Source organism: Eulemur rufifrons, chromosome 25, assembly GCF_041146395.1.
Source record: "Eulemur rufifrons isolate Redbay chromosome 25, OSU_ERuf_1, whole genome shotgun sequence".
Classification (NCBI taxonomy): Eukaryota; Metazoa; Chordata; class Mammalia; order Primates; family Lemuridae; genus Eulemur; species Eulemur rufifrons.
This window is the reverse complement of record NC_091007.1, coordinates 17,636,511-17,653,283: the sequence shown is the minus strand read 5'-3', so window position 1 is coordinate 17,653,283 and position 16,773 is coordinate 17,636,511. Positions and strand designations below refer to the sequence as shown.

Here is a 16,773-nt window from a genome sequence, read left to right as displayed (position 1 = left end):
TGTAACCGTTTGGCCTTTTCATTCAGGCTGAATCTCAATGTTTTGGTTAATTGTGAGAGTTGAGGGAAAGCCTGGAATGAAAGATAAGAAATCACAATTCTGGTTTCAGCTGTGCTAACATTATATTGCATGGCACTGAGAAGATATATGGTGTTCTAATATTGTGTTTCTCTATGTGTAACAGAGGAAAATAATGGTAATGCTACAATTCGTGTAATATGTTTTTCCCCAAAACTCCAGTATCATTTTATTTTATTCCAAGCAGCCTTACTGTCATGTCACAGGTGAGGAAATTGAAACTCAGAGAGATCCAAAGTCTTGGCTAGCGCCACGTTACGTTACACAGCTAGTTTCGGGGCGTGAGTCCCGAATCCCTGTGGTCTGAGTCCTGGCCCATTTTTCCTCACTTCATTATGCTGCCTGCATAAGTCTTTGTCAGAATCTATCATTATCAAGATTCTTCTATATATAATATTATAATTATTTATTTCTATTTACATAAAAATTATCTTAATGTTTCAAACACAAGACCTCTCTGAATATGAATCCAAACAAGATGATTCTTAGGATAGTTCTTTTAAAAAATGATCTTGATGTTATAGCCACAATGAAAGCCATCTTGAACCCATGATAATTAAAACATATGTAGACATCAAAATGTTTGGGAAAGGACTGAAAAATACCTTAATTTTAAAACCCATCATCTGTGATTTAAAAAGACATTTAAAAATTATTTATTTAAAAACAGACACCCAGTTTCCTGAGAAGGAAGCTTTAAAAATCTTATAGTGTGTTATGCAAATTTCCATATCTCCTTTAGTCAGTAGGAGAAACAACTCCATGCTCATTTAAAATAATTGTCTTGCAAGAAAAAAAATAACATTAGAAGAATACCTTTGGAATCAAAAGCAACCCAATGGTGACTGTCACAGTCAAATGAGTATGTGCAAAATACAGCATCAACATCCAATCAGACTGAAGTCTTGAGGCAAGAACAAATCTGAAATGAGAATTCACTGAGTTAGCAATCCAAGATTAAGATCTGTACTTAAAGCACTAGGATACTTGGAAACTCTTTTTCTCATTGTATTTAAAAAAAGAAAGAGAAAAAAAGAAATTGTATTGCTGTTTCTATGGCATATATTTTCATCACAGAAGAATAAAGGTCTAAGTAACCTTAATTGGATGTATAAAATATGAACTCTTTACTATCTATTTAGATTAACAACAGTAAGAAAGATAGCATAATAATTCCCGAGATTATTACTTTGGGTGTAAGTGGACTCCACAAAGCAAAACAGTGAATACATGTGAATTCAAAAAAAGAGTAAGTTACAAACTGGTGGTTTCAGGTAAATTTAAGTTACAAGATACATCCAAATAATTCATGATTCTAATATTCTTTATTTAAAAACCATTAATTAGAATTAAAAAAAAAGTGGATAGTTATCAGTCTTTGTGAAAGATCCCAAAGGTTTAAATAGTAAATAATTTAATGAATAAATGAATATACTAATGGTTTATAAAATGCACTCTTAAAATAAATTTTTCTAAATTATCAAATTGTCTCAAATAATTTAAAATTTACTATTTAAAATCTTATCTTACTGAGGAATTTATAAAGTTGTGTTTCAGGATGGCACTGCAGGAAATACAGTGAGGAGAAATTCAGTACTGAGGTCTACTCTAGTAATTTTGGAATATTTTTGTAAATCAATAGGTGCATGTACAAACCAAAGCCCACATTTTAAATATTCATCCTTATGCAGAAACCAGGGATTGCTTTCATAAAGGTCCCATCCATTGTTTATCCATGAAAGTTAAATACAAGATTTTACCACTTATGGAATTAGAGGATTAGAATTTTGTTTCAATGATATCCATCATCAAATTTGAAAAGTTATCCTAAGAAAATGCTCATAATACCATAATCATGAAACAAACATATATAAAGGGCTAAAAGGGAAGAAACTAATTTTTATATCTGTATTATACCATATTCATGACAAACTTACAAAGTAAATTAATATTATTGATATTTAAAACAAAATTGTCATCAGTGGGATTTCTTTCTTATTTTTCAACTCCACCCCACACCTCCAAGGACATCGAGCCAAAATGGAAGCTGAATATGGAGAGTTATTTCCCCCATCTGGAGATGTAAACAAAAGAGACTGATAACATGCACGGAGCAAGGAATGCTCAGATAGTTTACAGGTCATTAGAAAGGATTTGCTGGATTACAGTCTGCTCTAAGGCCTCTGTGAGAAAAGTGGCCTTACAGGTGTCTTGAATGTCACTGAATATTCACTTTGTTCAGGGATGAGATACTTTTGACATAATCTGTTTTCCTGGGTCAGATGAGATTTTTTTAAAGCAGTTTATTAATAAGAGGATCATCACACTCAGTAACAAGTTCCAGTCTCTGAGGCATATAAATAACATATAATGTACCCTGGAAAAATGATACAATCCCAACCTCCTGGGAGTCACTGCCAGTCCTGGGGCAGAAAGATACATTAAAGAAGCTGCATTTTGCAGTCTAAAAGGATCCTCATGTCCTGGGAATTCTTATCTCAAATGCCAATACAAGTAAACTTTAAGCTAGCATGGCAATATCAAGAAGGAAAATGGTTACATATATTTTAAATTAAAATACTGACTCTTCCAATAAAGAAAACCTTTGACATATACAGACATCAATTACCTTCAAATTAATCAGTTGTAAATTACTGCCAGGTTTTTTTAGGTTGCAGTTCTGACTAGAAATACCTGGAGAAAAATTGGTTTTTGCAGTACTTTCAAAGCTTTATTTTTAAGGAGTATTTCATCTTTTTAAAAATAGGCCTAAAAGCCAGGAGTATAAAATATTTGAAAACTGAGGTTAAAAATAAAGCACACTTTTAAAAATTTTGCACATTCCCAGAGGCTTGCTTTATGCATAGCACTAAAAATAAGTAAAGGATTAGGCTAGACTGGGAAAAATTACTCTGCGTTATTTATCCTTCTAGACTTAATCCTTTGACATTATTTTTTTGCAATATGATAATTTGGTATGAATGAAGGTAAATCTGTATATAATGTATAAATTTTTCATTTATATATATAATTGTATATTTTAAGCAGACAAGAAATAACACATGCTATATTGATACAGAATATCTTTTCTGATGTTAGAATCCTTATTTAATATTACTTCATTCAAGGAAGAAATTACCAACATGGATACAACTGATTTAAATTACTATGTTACTGCTTCTTATTTTTAGATTTGTAAATGTTTGAACTATAGCATGTATGAATTGAGTCTATATAAATAAGATATGGTACGTGTCTGATTTCTTTAATTATTATTGCCTATTACTTGCTTCCTATCCATTCCCCTAATATCAGTGTTCTGCAGATTTACTATGTTAGACTATAATTCTATTCCTTGGTCCTTTATGGCCATACAAATTAAATTTCTAAGGGAAAGAAGCTAATATATTCTATGATTCGTTATGGCCAATATACCACCATCTGATCCAATCTGGTCTAGGTAGAAAGACATAGGAGGTCAAATTTGGAACTTCAGATGTAGGGCTTCTTGTTCAGCTTTAGTTAGGCTTATCTATGAAAATATCTAAGCCTGTCAAAGTCTTTCTGGGTCACCCTGCTACCAATGGAAGTTCTCCCTATTCAAAACTGATAGGATTCTACATGGTCGTTCGGAAGAAAGCTGATCTTATGAGTATGCCATGTCTACACAACACCAAATCTGTCAGGTTCAACGTGAGCCGTTGAATTGCAACACATCAGAGAAATAAAATAGTTACTTGCTAGCTCTACAGATCACTTGCCTAATTGTATGGAATATAGCGGAGATAATGAGCTCATTGTGGACTGCAACGGCCATGTAGCGTGGCTCATGAAATGCTGATGGGACTGTCCGCACTGCATAGCAGAGATAAACACCCCACAAGAGGAATAAAAATTCAGCTGTGAGAAGACAAAACAAATAATTTTTCATTAGTTTTATAGATGAAGAAAAAATAAAATTTTAGTTCTTTGGCATGTATTTTGTGCCCATTAAAGAAACAAGTTTAGTTAGAAATAGACACATACAAACCGTCAATGTATATACAAATATAGATGTCATATATTTATGTTTAAATTTTATTCAGTGTATAGATTTTTCAAAGGTATACTTTGTTGTTGTTATTGTTTTTAACAGCATTTGGAATCTCAGAATTTTTTGCTAATACCTGGATTTTTCCTAAAACAATTGTAAAATAATTTTCCACATTCCCAACCTAAGTTTCGGATGTTCATGGATCATTTGGGTGACAATAAGTTCATTAAGGCAGCAAAAGGATTACAATATGTTTATATGCAGCATCTGGAAATTTATTACAGCACTGAGCCCAGTTCAACAAATAAAGGTATCAATATCCATTGCCAGCGATGTCAAAACACAGGTTGCTAAACATTCAGTGGCATATTTTATAAATGAAACATTATTTCTTCACACATGACAGAAATCATATCTTTTGTGGGTGGAGTCCTGAAAGGTTTGGTAACATTCACAATGGTCTTGTCTCATCAGTGAAGCCAGAAGAGACAAGCACAGTGTGACAGCTAAGAATAAGGGCTTCAGAATCACACTAGACCTAATTCTGAACCTGGCTCTATCCCTTCCTAACTATGCATAATCTTAGGCAATTTACTTAGCCTCTCTGGCCACAGTTTTTTCATCTGGAAAATGAGGATAATAAAAATACATATTTCATGGGATTATTTGCTAATTAAATCAAACAATGATATAAAACACTTAAGATAGTTTCTGACACATAGTAATTGTTAAATAAATGGTTCTTATTATTAAACTTCTCATTTGACTTTTTTTTAAACTAAGCACTGCTATTTTAACTTGTTTTGAACAATAATCTATACAACCTATTTTATCTGTCTTAGTGACATGAACTTATTGGAAGATAATATCTAATTATCAGAGAAATTCAAATTAAAACCACAGGATATCATCTTATACCAATCAGAATGGCTATTACTAAAAAGACAAAAAAATAACAGATATTGGCGAGGACGTGGAGAAAAGGGAACTCCCATATGCTGTTAGTGGGAATGTAAACTAGTGCAACCTCTATGGAAAACAGAATCATATTTCTCAAAGAACTACAAATAGAACTACCACATGATCCAGCAATCCCAGTACTAGGTATCTACCCTAGTACATAACACATAACTGCGCTTGTATGTTTTACTGCAGCACTATTCACAATAGCAAAGACTTGGAATCAACTTAAGTGTCCATCAACAGAGGATTTGTCAGAGTAGGAGACAGGGCTGAGACTGGATGCAGGTGCAGGTGTTAAAGTAAACAACTCTCAAGTGGAAGTTAACTAGAGGGGCTGATAACCACAGGCAAGAACCAACTTGTCTGCTATTTCTGCCACCTTACATGAACTTTGGCTAATTACAACATCATTTATATTGTGGTTTTAAATTTTCTCTGCCCTTGAAATCACCATGACAGTTCCAAACCTACCACATAAAGTATGAAAATGGGACAGAACCCAATTCTAGGAATTACTACCCAAATCCTCAGTAAAAGCCAACCCTGTGACCTTGAATATCCCTCCCCCCAATTAGTAAGACTACAAAAGATCTAAAACACTTCCTCTCAGTGCAGCTGTTCTTTTTGAGCCTGCCCACTCTCCTCCCTCAGGGTGTACTTTTGCTTTCAATAAAGCTTTCCCTTGCTTGGCTTATGTGGTGCATCCTGAAATTCTTTCCTGTGACAAACACCAAGAACTTGGAAAAACCTCCACTCAGAGGCTGGTAACAGACTGGATAAAGAAATGTGGTAAATATACACAATGAAATACTATTCAGTCATAAAAAAGAATAAAATCATGTCTTTTGTAGCAACATAGATGGAATTGGAGGCCATTACTTTAAGTGAAACAGCCCAGACACAAAAAGACAAATACCGCATGTTCTCACTTATAAGTGGGAGCTAAATAATGTGTACACATGGAAACAGGGTGTGGAATGATGGATGACGGAGACTCAGAGAGTAGAGGGCAAGGAGGGAGGACGGGAGGTTTCTTGGTGGGCACCATGTGTGCTGCTCCAGTGATGGATGAACTGAAGGATATGACTTCACCACAATGCAATATGTCAATGTAGCAAGATGGCACTTGTACTCTATGAACATATACTGAAAAAAAAAACCATCTAATTAATAAGAAGAAAGCTCTAATATAGAGAAAACATTTCATCATACGTATTACTTAGATGTAAACTTCTTATAAACTGAAACACTGATGTCCATTCAAAAGACTGATCATCCACCCAAAGCCCAAGGTGTTTTCCCTCCCAAAGTTTCAGCATATTTCTACCAGCACTTAATCACAAGGTAGTGCTTCAATTATTGAATCTCTCAGGAGCTACTCTAAAACCCTGATGTTTCAGAAGCCAAGGAAAAAATAAACTTCACTCCAAACTCTCTGTGAAATTTAGTGTAGGTCCAAATTATTCAGTATGGTGGCTGCCGGCCATATGCTGTGAATATTGTTTCCAGCCAAGCTGTACTGGACTGAAAAAAGGAAATCAGGACATTCTGAGGTCTTCATGTAAAATTTTCTTTCCCAAATCTTGTATTTCTCTCCATGGAACCACTGTTGCCTTCTTTACTCAGGTTTAAAATCTCAGAGCCACCTTTCATTTCTATATTTCCTTCTTGGAGTTATTTTTCCTATGTTTTCATTACTCTCGATGTTCTCAATTATGCTCTTTGCCTAAGCCCCTATTGGTTCACTCCTTATTTGTCAAAATTATTTTTGAAGGGTGCATCTAAACCTGGCTTCACCCTGTGTTAATCCATTCTTCATAACAGTTACTGGTTATTTTTTCTGAAGCTCCGGTCTGAGCATACCAGGATTTGTCCAAATCCTTGCCACTGCATTTGGGTTAAGCTATTCACATCCCTGTTAGAAGATTCACTAATACCTACTTATGACCCTAGAAATAATACCTGCCCCCAAATGAAGACTACAAGGTCGGGTTTCTACTAGGGAAGGTATGTCCTTGACTTTCAAGTGCAAATGCCTTGTCCTGACATTCCTAGCCCTCTATGACTTCATAATATACATCTAACATGATCTCCCCAGTGCTCCCTGACATAAACTCTTTGAGCTTCCCTGGAAGGTCCCATTATTTTCTGAACACTCCAAAGATTAGTCTTGCTTCTGAGTCTTTGCTCACACTATTGCTCCCACCAGAAACGTCCTATTATCCACGTTTCCAAATCTTAATTAATTTTTCAATGTCCAGTTTGGGTCACACCTGTAGCCTCCTAAAATGATCCTAAACTACACTGAATTTTCTTTGCTCTAACATCTTATAGTTTGTAACATTCAACACAATGTGGAGAATAATGCCATGCAATATACAACTGAAAGAAAATTGTTCATGGGGTCTTGTTAGTTACCTCTCCCCCACCCCCCCAATTCCCCAACTAGTTATAACCTCCTACAGGGCAACAATTGAGTCTTTCAATTACTTTTTCTCCCTTTGCCCACATAGGTATAGTATGGTCCTGAGCCTACATAGATATGATTTAATAAATATCTGTTGAATTGCATGACTCTAAATAATGTTAGTTTCATGTTCAAGACTTTCTGTTACCTTGCCACTCTATTTAACATTGCAGGACCTGTTAAAGAAAAATAAGCAGGAGGCCATCAGCCTAGGGTTGTTTCTGTACCTGGAACCCTTAAGCAAGCAAACAGAAATTTAGGTGGAAGCATTCCTTGTAACTGATAATTCCAAGTGAAGCTTCAGCCAATCATAGATAGCCAGATTGGTTCTATTACTTGGGACCTCTCACTGGGTGATATATAGTTTCTAGCCAATCAAGTAGTTTCTTTCTTTCTTTCTTTTTCTTTTTTTAACTTTGCTTCCATATTCAGCCTATAAAAGCTCAATGCTCAGGCTGCTACAGTGAAACCCATAATCTTCTTTTGGTTTTGGTGCTTCCTGATTCATGAATCAGTCTTTGCCCAGATAAACTCTGTTAAATTTTATGTTGTCTCAAGTTTTTCTAAACAGGCCTATAACTGATGTAAAGATCATATTGGGTTTATTATTAACAGTAGCAACCTGAATTTACTAAGTGCGTGGTACTATGCTTGGCACAAAAGAATGGTGAATGTGAAAATATTATTAAGCAACACTAGCACAAAAATATGCTGTAATTGAAGGATTCACATGTAGCTGCATTATAAAAAGAGTATCTTCCTCTTATTTATTGCAGTGCTTTTATACAATGCTATCCTGAAGATTCAAAAAAAGAAAAGTAGTTATCAGGTTAATTAGTGTGCCACAATGGAGAATTATACTTAAAAATATAAGACAAAATAAGATTTCTCATAATAGCAAAGCTGAACATTAAAATCATTTCATTAGCAACAGCAAACAATATGCTCTAGCTAAAAAACAATTTATTATTCAAAGTACCAATTAAACTAAATGTGATATATAAAAGTTGGGCTTGGAAAAAAATCAGTTTCATATAATTAACTTCAGACTAACACTGCAATTAGTAAAGAAAATATGCAGATGTTACCAAATTTTGCAGTGTTATTACGTGGGAGTTGAAATATGTGTTGTGCTCCTGCTTTAGAAAATAATTTCTAGTGTTAAGTGATTTTGATGGGAGGCATGAGTATAGTTAAAAAGGGGATGGCATTTATATTTAAAGATCCAAATAGGGCTTTCAGAGAACTGAAGTATGTTATTTTTAATCTATAAGGGATAACAGTTTAAAAGTTAACTACCATAGCCTTTTAAAAATTAATATACCATAATGAAAGTAATTTCAAGTTATTTTTTCAAAAGGCTGGGCCAAGCAAGAATATGAGAATTAATATCAGTTCTCTGACACTGAAGATGCCCCAACTCTGTGATCTTAGACCACCCACAAGAGCTGAGAGGAAAACAACTTCAAAGCACAAATGGCGCTCAAGCTGTGGTACCCTGCTTTGCCATGTCGCAAAGGCATTCTGTATTAATCACATTTTACCCAGCTCAGCCCCATTAAAAATTATTTTTATATGGCATAAATAAATACACAAGTGATAAAACATTTAAGTTTCATTCCCAAGTGCTTCTTTGAAAATCCTCTTCCATTTTTCTCTAAATCCTATACACTTAGAGAATTCATGGTCAAAGTAAAAAATTATTTACAATTCTACCCAGGATAACTCATTTCATTTTTGTTTTAGTAATCAGGTGGGTAGCACAGAGGTTACCATTAAGGATTAAATCAAACATCTTCAGTAATGCTTGCGGATGCCTCAAATTCCAGCTGGCACACAGAAGCTTTGATATTCTGGAGGCTTAGCTGCCTTTTCTTTGGTTGAAATAAGGACAATTATGAGAGTTACAGTGATTAAAACAATGAAAATGCTACTTCTGATAGAATTTTAAAGTTAGAAGTGCCTTTGTTAGACCATGTGGTGAGGGGTACATTCTTGAGTGTCTATGTGGCCTGGAAGGGGTGGCTGGTGAGCTGCTGTTACTCTGCTGGCCCTGAAGTCAGTGTATTCAGCTCTGGGACAGAGAAACGTGCAGAAGAAGGTGGACACTGCAGTGCATTTCACCACTGGGACAGTGGAAACCAGGATGTCTGCTCCCCTCTTCACTCTCGGGAAGCAGGGAGCCACGAGGGCTCGGGGACACACCTGCCAGGAGCCATGCGCCACGCCAGCTGCACTCATCCTGAGAGTAGCAGACAGATCCCAGAACCACATCTCTTAGCGCCTGACCGGTGCTCCCTGAATCATATACATCCGTGGGCTGAGGTTTTCTTCTGTACCATTACTAACAGACGCACCAACAAAACCTTTGGAAAGATTTTTATCCCACTGATGAAAATAAATATTTTTCTGAGCAGCACTTGTTTGTATTTGGAACTAACCTGTTAATTAGAATTGAATAGCCTGTGGTAATTAAAGAAGTTCTCCTCAGAAGCACTTTTTGTCTCCTCAGTTAATCTGATTTCAGAGCTAACATTTGTTGAATGTGCCAGACGCTGTGTTAAATGCATTTTGTGTATTATCTACATCTGTGAAGGTTTTACTGTAGAATTGGTGACTCCTTTTAAAAGGCCAGAGGCACAATTCTGAATGTGGAAATTTCAAGCTTGGATCAGAGATACTGTTGAATGAATAACGTGGTTAATCATACCAACTATACTAGGTCACATAGTGACTGGATTATTCTCTTCTCTTGCCCACTCACGCGAGGGAGCTCTCCCAGGCAAGATTGCTGTGAATGGTCTCACATTTGCAGACTGGCTTTACCTCACTGCTTCCTTTCACACATCTCTAGAACTTGGACCAAATTTCCTTCCTCATTTTCCACTGCATCTTACGTAGAAAAGGTAGAGAAAGTATACTTTTCTCTCTCTCTGGCATACACAGAGTTCTTAAAGCTTGATACGGGTAACAGAACTTTAGCAAAACTCAGATGCTTAACAGCTTATGGACACACGTTAAAGATCATGAACGATGATCTGCTCACAAAGGCAGAATAAGAACCCTCAGAGCACTGGGTCAGGGTCAGAGCAGCAAGCTGTGTCCCTCCATTTCCCTCTGCCTGCCATCTGCATGTGCATTATTGCCTGGGGAGGGAGCTGGATCTGGGATCACTTGCTACCATTACAAAAATGTATTTTTAATTTTTGATCTTCTATAAAAGCCTGATGGCTTTGACAATTTATTTGCCTTTGCTTGGGCTACCTCACTAGAAACACGTACTGTCTGAAGGACCAACTTGAATGGTTTTATAAAGATTCCAGTGGGAGCTGTTCATTTATTATTTATATTCCACCTTTGTGGAAAACTATTTTACTTCTTTGAGATGTAGTTATTTGCTAAAGGGCAAAGAGAAAAGATAAATTTATTTTATACCTTTATTTTCTACTTCCGGTGCCATTTTTAGGAAGACATTTTAACTTCCCTGGAAGTTATTGTAAATTTATAGCTTATAAAAATCTTTGAGACAATTTTGCTGAGTGAGGTTTGGCTCAGGACACTGTTTGACTGTGACTGAGGGATTCATGCAGTCATTACAAACCTCCTGTTCTCTTGGCTAGTGGTCTCTGTTCTTTTTTAAGGTATCCCAGGGTTTTGACTACTACTGGGAATGGGTCCTGGTGAGCTTAAACAGGGAAAACTTGCCAGTCTCTCTGCTTTTCCATTTTCTAGTATGTATCTAATCTCAGAGGAAATGATAGCACCAGGTTCGTCTCTTTAAGATGACTGCAGAAATCAGAATTGGTGGGGCTCTAAGAACACATTGGAATGTGCAGTCCTGATGGATTAGCAGCTTGTTATTTAAGCTATCATGTGGTTTTTTTTTTTTTTTGATAATAAATATTCTTTTTAATACAAGGAAAAGAACTACCTAAATTGTGCTGACAACTGAGTTAATCTATGGAGTTTCTCTGGTCAAACAACAAAAGAGAGCTTTTTTTCCTTCTTATTTTTTCCCCACTTTAAAATTCTAGGGTTCCACAAGGGGAGCTGAAACTCCACAGAAGAAACTGTGGTCACCAGACATATCTTAGTAACTGTTGCTCCATGTCCCTCAAGCCCTGTCCTAAAATAATCCCTAACCCAGGACAAAACTACTTTAACTTCTAAAAGAGAAAAATGGCACTACAAATATAAAATTAAGGTATAAATGAATTATTCTTTCTCTCTGCCCGTTAGCATCATATAAATAACTACTTCTCAAAGTAGGGAAGCACTTTTCAGAAGAGCAGTATATAAATAAGAAAATAACCTCCACTAATTCTGAAAGTGCTCAAGCAAGTGCTTCAAAATGTATGTGTAGTTTCTAGCAATATAGCCTAAGCTAAGACAAACTGTCAATGTGGTCAGAGTTTTATCCTTTGATTGAAAATTAAAAATATATATTTAAAATGGTAATAAGTAATGCAGCATGGATGAAGACATACAGTACATCAGAATAAAAGAAAATGTATGTAATGAACCTAATTCAAGAACATGAATCTAAGTCAGATGAAGAGGAAGTTTAATCTACTTTCTGTAATATGCATTGAATGGTGCTTATATCATATTTCACCTGTCATAATAAAGCCTAATCTTGTAGGGTAATTAAGTATTTAAATCCTTGAAAACAATTGCTATTGTAGAATTTCTCTATATAACTCAGTGAGAGAGTTACTATATTTTTCTCAGTTCTTTCTAAACATTGGCATATGACTTATTAAATTACTAAACACATTGTTTTGTGTGTTTAAAATGTTATACCAGGAAGGAGGAGAATAAAGAGGAAGAGTGCATCAATGATGAAGAAAAAAGTAAAGATTATAGTTTCTGTAGACAATCTTTCACGTGAAACCCATGGAAACTAGTACTTTTGTACAGTATTCAATGTTGGAATTCACTGAAAGCACAAATATTTTAAAATTACCAAATGGGATGTGAACACAAGCCCATCATACCTTATATTGCTTATTTTTTCTCTATGTCTTTCCTTCCAACTTGGTGAGTAAAATATATAACAAGTGATGCCAAGCTGTAAAGAATTTCCAGGACCACATGACACCTCATGTATTGGAGGACTTTTCACAACCATGAGGAGATGGGGGCTGGAGGGAGAAAGAACTTAATTTATAACAGGCTCCTTTAATTTTCATCAAAACCAAATCAATTTTATTCTATTTCAATAATTGTAATTATACTATGTAATTTTTAAAAATCATACTTTGAATTTACCATGCCAAATTTGCACCCATCTATTATGTTGGCTGTTGGAGAAGTCACAGGTAGAGTTTGATAAAATGGCTGGGAATTATCAATTTAGTTTATATAATTTGCTCAAAAAATACCTCCCAAAATTTGATCATACACATTTACCACTGAAATGAACTTGGGGACAATTGTGTAACTTCTACAGTATTAGTTTTAACATGTTTCCTACTATAATTCTGACCATAGGAAATATCACAAGATGAGGTGAGTTGAGCTCATTCTTTGTTTTTTCAGAAAATATTAATCAAGAGCCTACAAGTGACAGACACTTTGTTAGGTGTCAGGTATACAGTGTGACCAATAATAGGCACTGTTGCTGAGGAGCATATAGATACTAGGTTGAGACAGGAAAGAGGGATGAACAGATGGAAGAATACTTTTGTCTTTAGCGAGCCACAGAAAATATATTTAAATGTACTCAGAAAATTTCAAAGTGCTGAGTCATATAATGGCAAGCAATGTAAGTACTATAATATTATTTTATTATAGATTTAGATAATTCTCAAGGAGGTATGCCCGTTTAAATCTTTAAAGAAAGTCTAATCTGATCTAGAAATGTTCTGGAGCATCCAAATTTTGAAATTCTCCTTCCACCAGATAAATAAAATAATTTGTTAGAAAACTGACTACTGGGGCCGGGTGCGGTGGCTCACGCCTGTAATCCTAGCACTCTGGGAGGCCGAGGTGGGCGGATCGTTTGAGCTCAGGAGTTCGAGACCAGCCTGAGCAAGAGCGAGACCCCATCTCTATTAAAAATAGAAAGAAATTATATGGACAGCTAAAAAGTATATATAGAAAAAATTAGCCGGGCATGGTGGTGCATGCCTGTAGTCCCAGCTACTCGGGAGGCTGAGACAGGAGGATCGCTTGAGCTCAGGAGTTTGAGGTTGCTGTGAGCTAGGCTGACGCCACGGCACTCACTCTAGCCTGGGCAACAGAGTGAGACTCTGTCTCAAAAAAAAAAAAAAAAAAAAAAAAAAAAAAAAAAAAAGAAAACTGACTACTGGGCCCAAAAAGCACTTCTCACGTTGTCCGATGTTCATCTGTCTTCTATACTTGCAGTGTTTATATCCTTATTTGTTTTTTTTTTTTTGAGACAGAGTCTCGCTCTGTTGCCCAGGCTAGAGTGAGTGCCATGGCGTCAGCCTAGCTCACAGCAACCTCAAACTCCTGAGCTCAAGGGATCCTCCTGTCTCAGCCTCCCGAGTAGCTGGGACTACAGGCATGCACCACCATGCCCGGCTAATTTTTTCTATATATATTTTTAGCTGTCCATATAATTTCTTTCTATTTTTAGTAGAGATGGGGTCTCGCTCTTGCTCAGGCTGGTCTCAAACTCCTGAGCGCAAACGATCCGCCCACCTCGGCCTCCCAGAGTGCTAGGATTACAGGCGTGAGCCACCACGCCCGGCCTATATCCTTATTTGTTTTCCATTAAAACTTACTGCACAATTCTTTATACAAGGCAAACAAGATTACTGAAAATTATAAAAAGACATAAATGACAATCAGATTCTAAAATTCATTTTTCCCCCTTCCATGTTTTCAAACTATTTCTTCAAAGAAACAAAGAAACACTTGTGGTAGAAAAATCATCTATCTGAGCAGTTTTAGAACAGCCCTGTGCAATAAGCAAAAATAGAACGGACCCAGACTTTTAAATTTATGACTCATATATCTAACTACTAGAGCTCTACTTCAGTGGAAAAACTAGTATTTCACTCTCTCAAATTATTTTTTATTTTGTATTTATTTAAAAGAATAGATTGTTTTTGACAGGTAAAGCTGATCCAGAATGCAAATTTACCAATATATTAACCATCACTTTTTCTTTTTTCTAAACGGATGCCTGACACTGATGTAAGCATACCCAACTTCTTGACAAATATTTAAGGCAAAACCTATCTCCTACCCACAGTCCCTCCCGTACATGGAAACAGTTCCACTTAGGAACCAGGGAAGAACTTAGCTTTCAGTACAGACTTTCCAGGTGACTGAAGATATATGAATTTATTCTTGATTAACAGCCTGAGAATCAAAAATACAATGGTAAACATGTTAACCATAAAACTATATAAAGAGAACTGAAAAGAGGCCTATGCTAACACATTCAAAAACATTAAATTAAGAGATGTTAAATACAGAATATCTTGATGCTACATTATAAAAGAGAAATAAATGAAAATTGCTGTAGGGTAGTGTGAAAAAAAATTATGGCAACCACATGTCTCAGATTTTTCAAGACAGCCCTAATTCCAAATATTTGCTCCTGTTTTAAATCTTGTATCCTGACTTTTTTTTTTTTTTTTTTAAGAAGACTGTGTTATGTCACTGCAGGACAAGTATATTATCAGAGCTAACATGTTGTAGTAGTTTATAGGACAAAAACAGTGAGTGGGAGACAACAAAAACACCACCCAAAATTTAACTTGCTTTTACCTCTTGGTCCCTGCACTCATCACTAGTCTGCTTATTTACTAAAGAACCTAATGTTATCACCTAACACCTTCATGGGTATTAGTTTAATTCCTGCCTCTCAAGTTTTGCTACTTCTAACTCATTCCTAAACCCATGACCATCTTACTACCATAATCAATCTCTTCTATCTTCTCTCTATCTCCTTACTTTAACTGAGACTTGGCTATTGCCTAAGGAATTGCATTCCCTGCAGCTCTATCAAGGTATGAATGCTCATTCTCCCTTGCACTACCAACCTTGGGGTTAGGAAGTGAGCTCTGGGCCCTTCTTTCTTTCTATGTCCCACTTCCCAGTATTATCCAGAATTAATGTATTAAAAGATGCCCATTTTTTTCATAGTTTCCTCCTTGCAAGTGGAATAATTTGCTTCCTGGTAAGCTTGCTTTCTGGAGGAGAGGAGAATTTAGTGGCAGTAAAGTACAGTGAAAATAGTCTACGATGCTAAAGAGCTACTGTAGAAGCAGTAGTTAAACAAGCTAGGAAAGTTGTGGTCATAATGGAATTCTTCAGTGAGTGATTTTGGAGGCAGAGGAGTTTTAGATGACAAAAAAACTCAGATGAAGTGACAGCGGTCATTGGAGATGAGGGGGTCAAACGTTAGATGAGTGTGGCACAGGTTGAGGTGTTAGCTTAGACAGTATGAGGGAGAAAAGATTAAAACTGGTGTGGATATAGAAAGGTTTAAGATATGTAGGCAAGAATTTGAAGACACGCCTATCTGATGGCTATTTATTTTTTCAAATAGAAGTCATTTACTAAGAGAAAAGAGAAATATGGATAGTTGGGAGGTCTGAGGAAAGGATACAAGACTTGAAATAATCATTGTGAAGAACGTTGTCGTGGTCGATAAGGGGAACAGGAGGAGTGTTACGGACTGGCCAGAGCACAGCTGAGATTAGTCACCATTACACTGTAGCAATTTCACCTGATTCCTTCCACCGACTCAGTCCTATACTTTAGAGTAGCATCAGAATCACCGGGAGTGCTTATTAAACGCAGATTGCCCCATTATCCCAGAGTGTCTGATTGAGGAAGTCTGGAATGAGAACCAAGAATTTGCATTTCTAACAAGTTCCAGGTGATGCTGCTGTTGCTGGTTCTGGGACCGCACCTGGAGAACCGCTCCAAGTCTTTCTCCCTTCTATAATTCTAACTCCCAAATCCCTGAATTTGATACGTTTCACTTTTTAAAAAATGAATCCTGAAAGCAATCTAGACTGAATCTACTGATTCATCAAATCACTTTTCTGGTTCCCCAAATTCCTTTAAGATGTTTTCAAAAAACGCAACCATCCGGTATTATCTACAATGTATTCAATAAACTCACAATAAACTCAACCATCCAGCATTACTCACAGTGTATTCCAACATAATTCTCCTTTTTAGTTAGGCATTTCCTTCACATTTCATGCAATTCCCACCCACCTCCATCCACCACTATTCTTAT

At 36.1% G+C, this 16,773-nt stretch overlaps 1 protein-coding gene across 1 annotated transcript in view; it reads right to left on the bottom strand.

Annotated features, from left to right (window-relative positions):
• GPR158 (G protein-coupled receptor 158) overlaps positions 1-16,773 on the bottom strand; it is a 320,727-nt gene that overhangs the window by 7,850 nt on the left and 296,104 nt on the right. The window contains exons 8-9 of the mRNA XM_069458883.1: positions 3,840-3,978; positions 895-1,000 (exon numbers count right to left, since the gene is read on the bottom strand). Coding sequence (XP_069314984.1) covers positions 895-1,000; positions 3,840-3,978 — 245 coding nt within the window. The remainder of the gene's footprint in view (positions 1-894; positions 1,001-3,839; positions 3,979-16,773) is intronic.